The following is a 13,646-nucleotide window of genomic DNA, read 5'->3' as shown; positions in this document are numbered from 1 at the left end:
GTTTATAGAATGTATTAGAGATAATTTTCTAGATCAATATGCTGAGGAGCCGACCAGGGAACAAGCCATATTAGACCTTGTTTTGTGTAATGAAACAGGGCTGATCAGCAAACTGGAACTTAAGGCTCCTCGAGGGCAAAGCGATCATAATATGATGGAATTTAGCGTTAAGTTAGAGAGGGAAGTAGTTAAGTCTGAAGCAAAAGTCTTCAATTTAAATCGAGCCAACTTTGCTGGTATGAGAGAGGATTTAGCCAGAATAAACTGGGAGACTAAACTTAAAGATTTGACGGTAGACCAGCAATGGCAGACATTCAAGGAGATAGTGCAAAATTCCCAACGAGCACATATTCCTTTGAGGAATAAGAATGCCATGGGAAAGGTGGTGCAGCCATGGCTAACTAGAGCAGTTAGGGAAAGTATCAAATCAAAAGAAAAAGCCTATAAAACAGCGAAGATGAGTAGTAAACCCGAGGATTGGGAGAACTTTAGGGAACAACAGAGGAGGACCAAAAAATTGATCAAGAGGGAGAAAATAGATTACGAGGGCAAACTAGCAAAGAACATAAAAACAGACTCCAAGAGTTTTTACAAATATATAAAGAGGAAGAGGCTAGCGAGGGTGAATGTGGGTCCATTACAGGCAGAGACCAGAGGAATTATGATAGGGGACAAAGACATGGCAGAGTCATTAAACAAGTATAAGACACTGGAAACATACCAAAAATAGAGGACCAAGAAGACAATGTTAGCGAGCAACTTAGGGAGATTAACATTGGTAAAGAGATGGTTCTAGGTAAATTGTCGGGTCTTAAAACCGATAAATCCCCTGGACCGGATGGCCTGCATCCGAGAGTTTTAAAGGAGGTGGCTACTGAGATAGTGGATGGCATGTCTATAATCTTCCAAAAGTCTGTGGATACTGGAAAAGTTCCCATTGATTGGAAGATTGCAAACGTAACTCCACTATTTAAGAAGGGTGGGAGAGAAAATAGGGAAAATTATAGACCAGTTAGTTTGACGTCAGTTGTAGGGAAAATTCTTGAGTCCTTAATAAAAGATGTAGTTATGGGATACCTGGAAGACCATAAAAAGATTAGGCAGAGTCAACATGGCTTTACAAAAGATAGAAGAGTGGCTATCGGGTAGAAAGCAGAGAGTAGTGATAAACGGATCATTCTCGAACTGGCAGGATGTGACTAGTGGAGTGCCACAAGGATCAGTGCTTGGGCCTCAGCTATTTACCATTTACATCAATGATCTGGACGAGGACATTGAATGTAATGTGTCTAAATTCGCGGATGATACTAAACTAGGTAGCAGAGTGAGCTCTCAAGATGATGCAAAAAGATTGCAACAAGATATAGATAGGCTAGGGGAGTGGGCGAGTAGGTGGCAGATGGAATTCAATGTTAGCAAGTGTGAAATTATTCACCTAAGTAGCAAGAATAAAAGAACAGATTATTTTCTGGAAGGGGAGAAGTCAGATAGTGTTAGTATTCAAAGGGATTTGGGTGTCCTTGTACACCAGTCCCAAAAAGTTAGTTTGCAGGTGCAGCAAGCAACTAAGAAGGCGAATGGCATGTTAGCGTTCATTTCGAAAGGTTTAGAATATAAGAGTAGGGAAGTCTTGCTGCAACTGTATAGGGCTTTGGTGAGACCGCACCTAGAGTATTGTGTGCACGTTTGGTCTCCTTATTTAAAAAAGGACATACTTGCCCTGGAGGGGGTGCAGCGTAGATTCACTCGGTTAGTTCCTGGGATGAGAGGACTGACCTATGAGGATAGGCTGAATAAACTAGGGCTGTATTCTCTAGAGTACAGAAGAATTAGGGGAGATCTTATTGAAACTTATAAGATTCTTTAAGGGCTGATAAAGTAGACACCGAGGGACTGTTTCCCCTGGTAGGAGAATCTATAACCATGAGTCACAGTCTGAAAATTAAGGGTCAGCTTCTTAGAACAGAGTTGAGGAAACATTTCTTCACTCAGAGGGTAGTGAACTTATGGAATTCACTACCCCAGAAGGATGTAGATGATCAGTCCTTGAACATTTTCAAGGCTGAGACTGATAGATTCTTGAAAAATAGAGGGATTAGGGGATATCGGGATAGGGCAGGTAATCAGAGTTAGGTGAGAAGATCAGCCATGATCTTATTGAATGGCAGAGCAGGCACGAAGGGCCGAATGGCCTACTCCTGCTCCTAATTCTTATGCTCTTATGTTCTTATTAAATTCAATAAAACACAAAATAAAATAGTGTGTATCCCAACATCCAATAGGTCTTCATCAAACAAATGAACAACAGTCACTGCATAAATAAATGCAACTCTGTAAACCAAGAAACTGTAAACAGAATACCATCTTCCAGGAATGTGATAAAATATTTATTTTGTTAACCAGATTTGCAGCAGTCTTAGAAATCAATGTAGCATTTTCGAAATAAACACAACAAATATTGAGGTACAGCACCAAAACCAAGGTGTGACCTTTCCTCCAGTTGTGATTAGGGTATGCATCAAAATGTTAAATGTTTTGTCTTTCACATATTAATTTACCCACTGTGCACTTCCCAGAGTTTTCTATTTTAATTTCAGATTTCTAGTATTCATAGATTTTTCTTTCCCTTTTTATTTCTGATGTTTCCAAAGGGATGTTTGAAATTCCCAAATGAATTTACGACCAGGTATACGCATACTGAAAACTTATAACATTTCCTTGAATTTAATGTTCCACCCCACCCCATAAACAGTGGGTAGCTAGGGCTAGAGGGGGTTCAGCCAAATAAATAATAATAATCCTTGTATTTGTTATAGTGCATTGAAATGCTGTACACTGTCCAGCACCTTGTGACGTCCTCCCGACGTGAAAGGCGCTATACAAATCTAGGTGCATTATCATGCTGCTGAGGCGTCTCAAACCACCTCACAGAATGTACTGCAAAGTGAAACAAAACCAGAAGTTTCTGGGAATAATCAGCGGGTCAGACAGCATCTATGGAGAAAGGAAAGTGAGTCAACGTTTCGGGTCCACAACCAACCCTTCGTCAGAACTAAAATTTGTCAGGACTATGTTCTGACGAAGGGTTGTGGACCCGAAACGTTGACTCACTTTCCTCTCTCCATTTATGCTGCCTGACCCGCTGAGTGTTCCCAGCGACTTCTGTTTTTGTTTCAGATTTCCAGCATCTGCAGTATTTTGCATTTTGTTTATACTGTAAAGTGAATTGATCATATATTTTGTGGGAGACACACAGCAGCCAATTGCACACGGCTGTGTCCCACAAACAGTCATGGATTGAGTGATCAAATCATTATTATTTATTATTTTGAAGGGATTATTACCCCCAGAAAGCGATCCACCAATCGACTAACGAGAGTTTCCTAATTACTGCTAACTAAACAGAGGTCTTGGAGTAAGGAAACTTGCCTAAGGTACCTACAGTTCAGCTCTTTGAGGGGAGCTGGGAGGGGAATTTCCTGAGGACGACCACAGCCAGTCCTCCGAGCAGCCCCAAATCGTGGCACCCACGGCCCAGCTCTTAGTCCTCTCTCAACTCCTCATCGGTGCCCACCCACTTCTGGTCTGGAGTGCGTTCATCGGGGCATTCTCACCTCTGGCTGGCCAATGGATCTATCAGTCGAACCAATGGCTCACCAGTCTTAAAGGACACCAAAGCTTTAAACTGAATTTTACTCCCCCCACCTCTCAAAGAATATTTTCAACTGCCACCTATGCACTATCCCCTGATTTTATCTGAATTCCTCTAGCCAATTTAACCTTCTCCAGTACTCTTTGCCTTTGGCAAATATTTGCATCAATGCTACGCAATTCAATGGGGGCAAAAACATGAGCTCAAAGCAAGAAATTATTGATTTGAACCACAATGGTGCAAACATTAATCAATTTTTTATAAATTGCTTTTCACTGGCAGTTTCTTCACACATTCCTATTGTGCTATCAAAATGCATGAACCTAACAAAGGCAAAAACATCAAATACCTAGCGAGAAACAAAAAAGGAGTAAGTGGTAAGAAATTTCATAACATTGTCAGCTTTTAGCTACATTATAGCTCTGTACCTCACTCGTCAATGTTAACTATTTTTCTTGAACCGTGCATAAAGCTCATGTAGCTATGTTCATGGCAATGCAACTTACAGTCCACATGTATTTTACAATGATAGGACTGCAAAATACAAGGTTCATTGCTGTTTAAAAAATGTCTTTAGATAAGTGGAATTTATTCATGGAATTCAATGGAAAATGTACCTTGGTTCAAATGCCTGCCAGTGTTCCAGCTCCTGAAATAATCGTCCTAAAAGAAAATTAAACAAGGCATACAGTGTTTAATGATTATGGTATTTCACATGCCCAAAGAAATTCATGACTTATATATGAATCAAACAAATTGCAATAAATGCACGATTGAAAATTAATACAAACCTCAACCTCCTGTAAGGGCAAGCATCACAAACAAGAAAAAAAAATACCAGGTTAAATAACAAGCCAGTAAAATTGATTATATACAAATGTATAAAGTCAACAGAATTACCTCCAACATCACTTTGTAAGATTATAGTAATAAACATTATTTGCATAATACTTCAATATTACTTGTTTGTGAATGAAAAAACATCATCATGCACATTCTTCAATAAGATATTGGAAAAGACTCAAATATGAAGCAAGTGTACCTCCAAATCGAACGCTAATCTTTAGCAAAATCATTCTTGGCCTTTGCATTAGGTGTCAGATTTTGCAAAATATTTAGACTAAGCTTTTTGTTCTAGTTTTAGAGAAACAAACTTTATCCTATTTTGAAAATTATGGAATGTAAAGGAATGCATTGAATTAGTGACTGCTGAAGTATGATTTACCATACAAACTACTTCACCAGCTCCTTAGTGGCTGTGTGGGTAGAGGTTCTTTTAGTGTAATATTAAACGATAAGGTTCCAGGTTCAATTCCAAGTAAGTTAGCTCATCTCAATATTTTCAGGCCAAGGGGAAGAAATTCAACTCTGTCTAGATTCAGACTTTTTTCATAGTACTTCGCAGCATGCAAGTTTTGGACAACTCTTAAATTCAGATGTTATTATTTTAACATATGATCTTGGGGCTAAGAACATGAAGAAGCTTTACAACCGCCCAATGTTTAGAATCTTTACATAAAATTACAAATAATCTACTGGACCAAAACAGGCCATTCAGCCAAAGTAGTCCAGGCCAGTATGACTTTTAGGAGGTGACAGCCATCAGTATGTTAATAGTATAGTGTAAGTGGAGTCTTGTTATTGTCTAAACTCCCAGGGTTTTTAGAGATATAAACCTAATCAAATGTTTTAAAGATGGTCCCTACAGCTATGAAATGGATTTAAAATATTATTATGTTGAATAAACTACGCATATGCATTTTCTTACAATTCTTTTTAATACATTATGACTGGATAATAACTGATTTTATGGACCCATGTCCATGTCAAGATCGGGTTCTCCTTTCAACATAAGACTGCATTAACTTGCTTTCAAAATAACAAAGTTGTTAACATTCCCTATGTTTTCTAACAAACTCCAGTTAACTCTTGAAATATTCACATCTACAACATTAAATTGATTTTATTGATCTATGAAGAGGATGCAGCCAATCAGCATTTGGTTTCTGATGCTCCATTAAAATAATAATACTCACGTGAAACTCTTCAGAGAGACTGCAGTAAGGGAAAGTTTGCAAAGGAGGTTCAGTGCTGAGTTATTAACTTACACTATCCATGAAAGTGCATTTGTCTTTTTTGAACTAATTTGGCATTCATCTAATTCAACAATTGAAAATAGTTCAAAAGGTTAATGCATTATTAACGTGGAAAGTAGTATTTGACAAAACTAAAGGGGGAAATATATGAGGTTGATTGGAGTTGGAAAGCAACTGAGGATTTATTCTGCTAATCTAAAACCGAAGGTATGATTTCACTTATAATTCAAGAACAAAATTCTAATTTTGTATGATATTTATAATAATTCTTGCACTTATGTGGCCCCTCATCACATCGTCAAAATCTTAGGATTTACTGTAAAGTATCTAAACAGTATTAACTGTAAATCATATTTATTCAGTATACTCTACAACTGGAACTGACCATAAGATTTTGGTTTATTTTGTGAGGCCAGAGAACAATGTCTTATTAATGCAATGTTTCACTCCTTAGTTGCTTTGAGTACCTCACTAATCAACAGTAACAGTCTATGACCCACTTGTTGTTCTACATGGATGTGCTACTTGGATATGAACTGCTATTAATCACTGCAGGGTTGCAATAACCATTCTGCACAGCAAAGAAAATACATTGAATCCATTGTCTTTAATGATTAAGAAAACATTCAAGAACACACAGAATTATAAAAGCCATTTGAAATCTCTTGGGAATACATGATTAACTAACATTAGGAAACAGTTTAATAACCAAATTGAGGATTAAACTCCAGGAGATACAGAACCCTCTCTTCACACAATCTGTGTAAATCATGACATGGTTTTCCCTGTGGTGATAACTATAAACTGCAATTATCATAATTAGTATATTGTATTCATAGAAAATAGGTTCAGGACACCAAAGCAAAGCGCTGCAGGAGAAGTATTCCATTTTCGTGAAAAGAGACAGAAGTTAATATAAGTACTGCGTCAACACTATAAATATCAGTGTAAATATTAATTCTTTAAATATAAGCATGTTCATGACATGTAGTGTAATATGGAGTGTTCATAATTATCTATACAGTACTTGCATAATACCTATCAAAATTACTCTTCCATAATTCATCTAAATGTACTTCAACTGTCTATATTGTATTAGGAATCTGTTACTATATGATTTTTATACCTAATTAATACTCCTTGCAAATGTTCACTTTATTCCTGCATTTAGCTGCCCTTAATCATCACTGCCATTCTTTTCATGAATGGTGTTTTCATAAAAATGAGGAATGTAAGTGATGGGAATTGGAACACTCTTATCATTTTGTTAGCAAAAGTCATGAGATACAAAATATATTGATTCATTTTATGAATAAAGCTGGTATCCTAAGAACTGGCACAAGTTTATGCTTTCAGTTATTGATTGGCCACATTGATGACATTTTTCAATCATGGGTGAATTATTACATCAAAATTTTGGAATGTTTTATTTTTGTTAAATCTTAACAATAAATAACCATTGCGTTTGATAGAGTCTAATCACATCATCCATGTGTCTCAAAACGCTTCACAGGATTCAGCTGTGAAGTATAGTGACTGTGTACTTGCAGGTAAACTGTGACGAAAGGGTACCTTCAAATTTTGTAAGACATGCAACCAAAAATGTCATGATATTTTACTGCATTTACTTTGTAGCAATTATTTTGTTCAAGTTACAAGACCTCAGTTAACACAGCGAAGACCATTACAAGTAAAAGACAATGCATGGTTTACTGGCCTCTGGCCCTTGGATACTCGTGGCAGAGGCAATTCAGCTTGAGAATTTTTTAGTTTGCAATATAAGACAGACAAGGCAGAAGAGGGCAAACCATTGATTGTTAGTTTAACTCGAAAACATATATTCATTCTGAGATCTCTGAAAGATAAAATTGTTTTGTCTCTTACATGAAAGAAGTGATGTAGAAAAGAACAGGAATTGGAAGTGTGTCCCTGAGCGACACATACGTCAGCTGTTTTACAAAAACAAAGTGCTTAGGTTACTGTTTGTCCAGGACCTCAGGAGAAATAAGACCTGAGAGGTGCAGTCCCTATGTGAACCAGATGCTCGGGCAGTCAAGAATTATAAACCACAAACATGTGCTTAACTGGGGCACTTCCCCCTGGGATTGGATTGTACAGATGAACTCAGAAATTCCTGGAGAAGGATATTTGACAAAACAATTCTATTTTCCTCGTGCATGAAGAAAGTGGAGACTTGTATCAGCATCTGTGGCTAACTAAATGATATAGAGTAAATAATAAAATTACTCCCACAGTGGGGAAATAGAAGTGATAGCTTGATCTTTGCCCTCAACAAAATATCTCTTGCACGTCAAGGGCCAACATTAGGAAGAGTATACAGTGTACAGCACAGCAATTTTACATTGCATGTTGAGAGGACACCTTAAAGCACTTCATGCAACTGAGTGAGAGCCTGAGCTGGGGGTGGGGCCTATTAATATGAATTATATAGAACTTTACAGTATAGAAACAGGCCATTCAGTCCAACTAATCAATTTAGGCTCTGCTTACACTCTACCCTCCGAATCCCCTCACCAATACCCAATAAATCTCTTCTCCCTCTCAGTCAATTGATTTACTTTTGAATAAACTCTTACATTCCCATTGTTTTCAAGAATAATAATCCTTCCCTTTGATATAGTTAGTAGGATATCTCAAAGTTCTTCACAGGATTTTATTGTAAGCTTTGGTACTTGTATTTGTAGACAAACAAGACTGCCAATTTGTGCGTAGCAATGTGCCACAAACAAGCATTAAATGAATAAGATAATATGAGATTCAGCCACACATGAGATACATTTATTTCCTCAAGATAAAAGCATAAAAATGCTCTGAGATTTGATTCTTCAACTAGGAATCTATACAATAATGCTGCAACTGTTTGAAAAATATAAATATAAAAACCCTTCAGTTCAGTCGTCTCCTTGCTGGTCTCCCTAGTTCCACCACCTATAGCTTCCAACTTACCCACTTCCTCACCCATACCAAACTCTGGACGCACGTTACCCCAGTTCTCACCAAGCTCCATTGGTTTCCTGTCTCGCAGCAGATCAATGGTCCCTGCTCGCCAATCACTACTTGGGAAACTCAAGCTTGCTGCGTGTCTCTCATCCTGGATCGGTGGCTGAGCCTGTAGATTCTGTGCCTTTATCACTCTGTCACAGCCCTTCTCTTCTTATCTCTTGACTGTGTTTAAGCCCATCTCCCATTTCCCTCCTCTCCCTTGCTGGCTGTTCAAGTCTGTCTTTGTAAATGCTCCAAGACATTACCCTATGTGAAAGGTGCTATATAAATTCAAGTTGTTGGTGGTGGTAGTTATATAAAATTAATAATCCTAGAATTTGACATAGAAGCTGTTATGTCAGGAAGATGTTTCAAAATGCTTCGCAGGATTTACTGCCAAATGCAGTGACTGTATTCTGTAGGCAAACGTGGCAGACAATTTCCACGCAGCAATGTCCCACTTCAGCCATTAAGTCCTTAGAACTTTAACTCAAAAATTAAACATCAAAAGAGTAAACAAATTGTAACATTAAGAATACTAATTCCTCTGTAACGGTCTGCAGCACTTCAGAATTTGAATTTATTGAATCATAATCAATTAAACTAATTTCATTGTCATTAATTTAATAAATTAAATTAATTTATTAGGTAATTGTCAGATTCAAGCAATGTGGCCATTTTATAATTCAGTTATTGAGCTAGATGGGTCTGCAGTACTCCAGGGCACAGACAGCCTGGCTCAATAGCAGGACTGGAAGGACAGACCAGTCCTGGGAGTAGAGATTCTTCCACTCAGCTCCTCTTAACATTGCAAGCCAAAGCTTTAACTGGTAGAGTTGTACTAGTTGGACAAGCAGCAGGATAATTTACCAGACAGTACTTTCAACGGTAAGGTATGCGGTTTTAGCTGGTTAGACTCCAGCTGTACCCCAACACACATTATGGGGTCCTCAAGCCTACAGTCTTGCCATCCTGTACATAATACTCCTGAATTTGGTAAGCAGGATGCATCCCTCCAGGGAGAGAGTTCATTCCAATACATATCTCTAAAATTTCCATGTGTAGGTGGAATGCATGGAATTCTTTGTTTGGTGGCTTTCTGCATGTGTCAGACATTTGGGCTGACCTCAAAAAATTATAAACTAAAGATTGATTGGTTTGTGGTAACTTTCTGACACTATAGAAGGAGTGAATAGTCCACAATGCAGCTTTCAGGAAGAATTTCATTCCAATTACTCATACTTTGACACCCTAACAAGCCACAGATCAGTGAAATTCATTTGGATTTTGACAGCAATTCTTAAAAAGACCTGTGGAAAATTGGCTTTCAGACTCAGATGAAAAATATTTAAAAATTCCACACGATCCTTAATTTAAGGCAACAATCTTTAAACTAAAACCAAGAGAAATTTCACAGACCCGATGGTATAAAAATATAACGATTCTAACATTTGATTTCACAGATTGATTTCAAGATCCTCACACTTGTTTTGAAATCCGTTCATGTTCTGGCACCTCCCTACCTCTCCGACCTGCTTAACCCCCAAACCACAACCCGCTCTTTCTAGCCTTCTGCATGTCCCTCATGCCCTTTCCACCACTGGTGGCTGTGCTTTCAGCCACTATGCCCCGAAACTCTGGATCACTCTTCCTCTATCCCTTCGTCTTGTCCCATCCTTCCCCTTTCTCAGGTCGCACCTGAAGACCATGCTATTCGACAGTGCCTACGGTCACCTCCCCCTCCCTCCGCCTCGGTGTCGTGGTCTGCCACTGTCAAGCACTCCGGGATGCTACCGTGCGTGAGGCGCGCTATATAAATGCAAATTGTTATTAATATCTTTACATCAGAAGGACATCTCAAAGTGCTTTATGGGATGTACTATAAAATGTAGTGACTGGGTAAGTGTAGATGAATGTGGCAGCCAACGTGTGCACATGAACGTGGGGGGGGGGGAGATCCTGGATGGATGGGAACCATTGCCCGTGGAATTGCATCCTATTAAAAGGAGGTTGGAGACGAGGAGCATATTCAAATAGGAAAAATATTTTAAATAATTAACTGGAAGCACCAATTTTTTGAAAATGAAGACACTTCAATTCTCAAATCTCAATTTCAATAACAGCAACAATAACTTGTGTTTATATTGCGTCCCTCACCGGGGGGAGCATCCCAGAACATTTCAGGAGCAATTTGAGGAAGTGAACTTCTAATAATATTAATATACTGTACTTCTTATAAGCAGTTTCTTGATTCTCTCAATTCTCAGTGTTTGTGGAAATATAAATCAAACAAATGGCTGATGTCAGTGCTGAGACCCCTTCAGCAGCAAGTGATACTGGGCTTTAATAATTGTATTTCATTAATGAAGGCAGAACGCAAGGATGAGAGAGTCCATCATAAACAAACTATATACCAGTGTGATGTTAAAGTCTAGCATACAACCAAAAGATTTTTTAAATAATCACTTCATCAATCTGTGAAGTTAATAATTTGCTTAATGACTCGTATCAATGGAATACATTGATAACATTTATGGCCCATACATTTGAAGTTTTACATTAAGAAATAAAAGCCCCATTTTTCTTTCCTCATGCATGGTACGCAATTTACAAATGTTGGTTACTGTCAAACATAGCATTATACCAAGTGTAGCAGCAGCAAAATGATTTGTGCATGTTCTGCTCCAACACCTTGCAACCTAGGGCACCTTTAGGATGGGCATTGCAGCATGTTTTAAGTTTAAGACAGATTGGCTATTTGCATGCTCCACTTAGTTCTGCAGTTTTCTCCTCTACAGCAACTACAAAAAAATCCCAACCCAATGGGCAACTAAGAGATTCAGACACCTATCAGCGCCTTGGGATGTCCTCCCGACATGAAAGGCGTTCTATAAATGGAATCTTGTTGCACAGGGTCTACTATAAAGTGTAGCGACATGTATTTATAGGCAAATTAGGCAGCTAATTTGCATGCAGCAATGTTCTACAAACAGTCATGAAGTGAGTGACCAATTTTATATGGAGGATTTTTGGTAAGGACGCCGGGAGAAACTCCCTCCTCTTTTCAATAGTACCATGGGATCTTTAACATTCACTGGAACAAGCAGGCCAGACCTTGGTTTAACATCTAATTCTGAAGGACGGCACATCTGACAATGCAGCACTGCACTGGAGTATCAGCCTGGACTGTCAATTCAAAGACCCCAAAAAATGGAATTTGAATCCATAACCTTCTGGCTCAGATGAAAGAGTGCCAGGCTAACACTAGTTATACACCTGGTTTGATTTTAGAACGTGTACCAATTTAAATAAAATGAAGGACTCCTTCCCTGAGAGGCTAAAAGGATTCTAGCATCTAAGAGTAACACTGAAAGTGAAAGTAATCAAACAGAAAAAAAAGCCAAAGGCAGACATGAGGTGATAAATACATACCAGATGTGAACAGCACCTAGTCTTAACTCCTGCTTGGAGATACCGAGATCAAATTTGCAATGACATTTCGAACTGAACAGCATGGAGGCAGATAGCTTCTCTTCCTGCCCTCTCCCCACTGCCCCTCTCCCGCCCTCCACCCACTGATGAAGTCTGAGAAGCTGTATCTGCAATTTTGAACATTTAGCTTCGACTGCAGAAAACTGCCTTTGAACAAACCCAAACACTCAAAAAGCCCGTCAACACTGGAAATCCAACACAGGCTGACTGATCAGACCTCACCATTAAGAACTGCATTTGCGGAGGTGGGGATCTCCAGTTTCCATTCCTTTTGATGTGATAGGTATTCCATGAACCACAAAGTTCAACCCAATTATATAAATGGCTGTCACATTGGAGGCCAGACACCTGATGCACTTCACTTATGCTGCCCTTTGTAACCTGGTTTGTAATTCCATCTACTGTTACTCAGTCTGTAAAATATTGAAATGAAGGATTATCTAAATTATGGAAAATTCTTAAATTCAATCTTAATTTAGAAGCTGGCCCTTTTTTCTGCACCACCTTACATTTTAAGAACAATAAATGGTCTAATGGGCTAAGATTAGGTGGAATTTTGACCCTCACAGGCAATTATTCTACTTCAGCTCTCACAAAATAGGCCTCCCCATATCCAAGAAAATAATACTAAAAATAATCCTTGCATTTGATATAGCACCTTATTACGTTTTCTAGACATCTCAAAACGCTTCACAGAATATTTCGTAAAGTGAATTGACTGTATATTTTGTGGGTGAAATGTGGCATAAAAAAATTAATGTAATTCTTCCTGAGATACTCTCCCTGCAACTTTTGTAGACTAACATGGATGGTCTGAAATATAGAATCCTGTTGCTGGAATGTCAATTTGTTTTTACCTCATAGTCATTTTGCACAAGAACAAAAGCTTACATTCATATTAGTGGATTTCACGTTGCAGGTATGCCTTAAAGCGCTTCACTTTGAAGTTCATTTAAAAAAAAACATATTTAGAAGTAAGAAAAGTCAACAATTTTTTTCCCCTTAGCGCAACTAAAATATCTTTTTTTTTTGATATGTCAGTGGAATTAAATTCAATATTGTGAAAAGTGCAGTGAATTTCCTAATTTTTCATTCACAAATAGGTGTGTAACATTCTTTACTGTTCTTCCACTCTTTAATGAATTGTAAAGGCTAGAATATGAATGTAAAAACAGTATTTATCCATACAGCATATTCACATCGATATGTATGCATACAGGATCATCCAATTGTCTACATAACCACACAACATAGGGTTTGCTTTTTGCTATCATCTGAATATCTCCCATTAAAAATAACTTTCTCAATTATTTGAACAAATAAGGAACCATGTATTCATTTAATGCAGCAGATTGTATGTCAGCCTGACTCAATTGGTATCACAGTCTCAGATAGCAGAGACT

At 38.1% G+C, this 13,646-nt stretch overlaps 1 protein-coding gene across 2 annotated transcripts in view; it reads right to left on the bottom strand.

Annotated features, from left to right (window-relative positions):
- Positions 1–13,646, bottom strand: part of LOC103177346 (SPARC (osteonectin), cwcv and kazal like domains proteoglycan 3) — a 236,502-nt gene that overhangs the window by 120,526 nt on the left and 102,330 nt on the right. The window contains exons 3-4 of one of the 2 annotated variants that reach the window (XM_042337572.1): positions 4,444–4,452; positions 4,270–4,315 (exon numbers count right to left, since the gene is read on the bottom strand). In XM_042337572.1, the coding sequence (XP_042193506.1) occupies positions 4,270–4,315; positions 4,444–4,452 (55 nt within the window). The remainder of the gene's footprint in view (positions 1–4,269; positions 4,316–4,443; positions 4,453–13,646) is intronic. The other variant, XM_042337576.1, reaches the window with a different exon arrangement.

This window comes from Callorhinchus milii, unplaced genomic scaffold (assembly GCF_018977255.1).
Source record: "Callorhinchus milii isolate IMCB2004 unplaced genomic scaffold, IMCB_Cmil_1.0 Scaffold1, whole genome shotgun sequence".
In the NCBI taxonomy this organism is placed as follows: Eukaryota; Metazoa; Chordata; class Chondrichthyes; order Chimaeriformes; family Callorhinchidae; genus Callorhinchus; species Callorhinchus milii.
The sequence above is the reverse complement of the archived record's forward strand: the minus strand, read 5'-3'. Positions and strand labels throughout refer to the sequence as shown.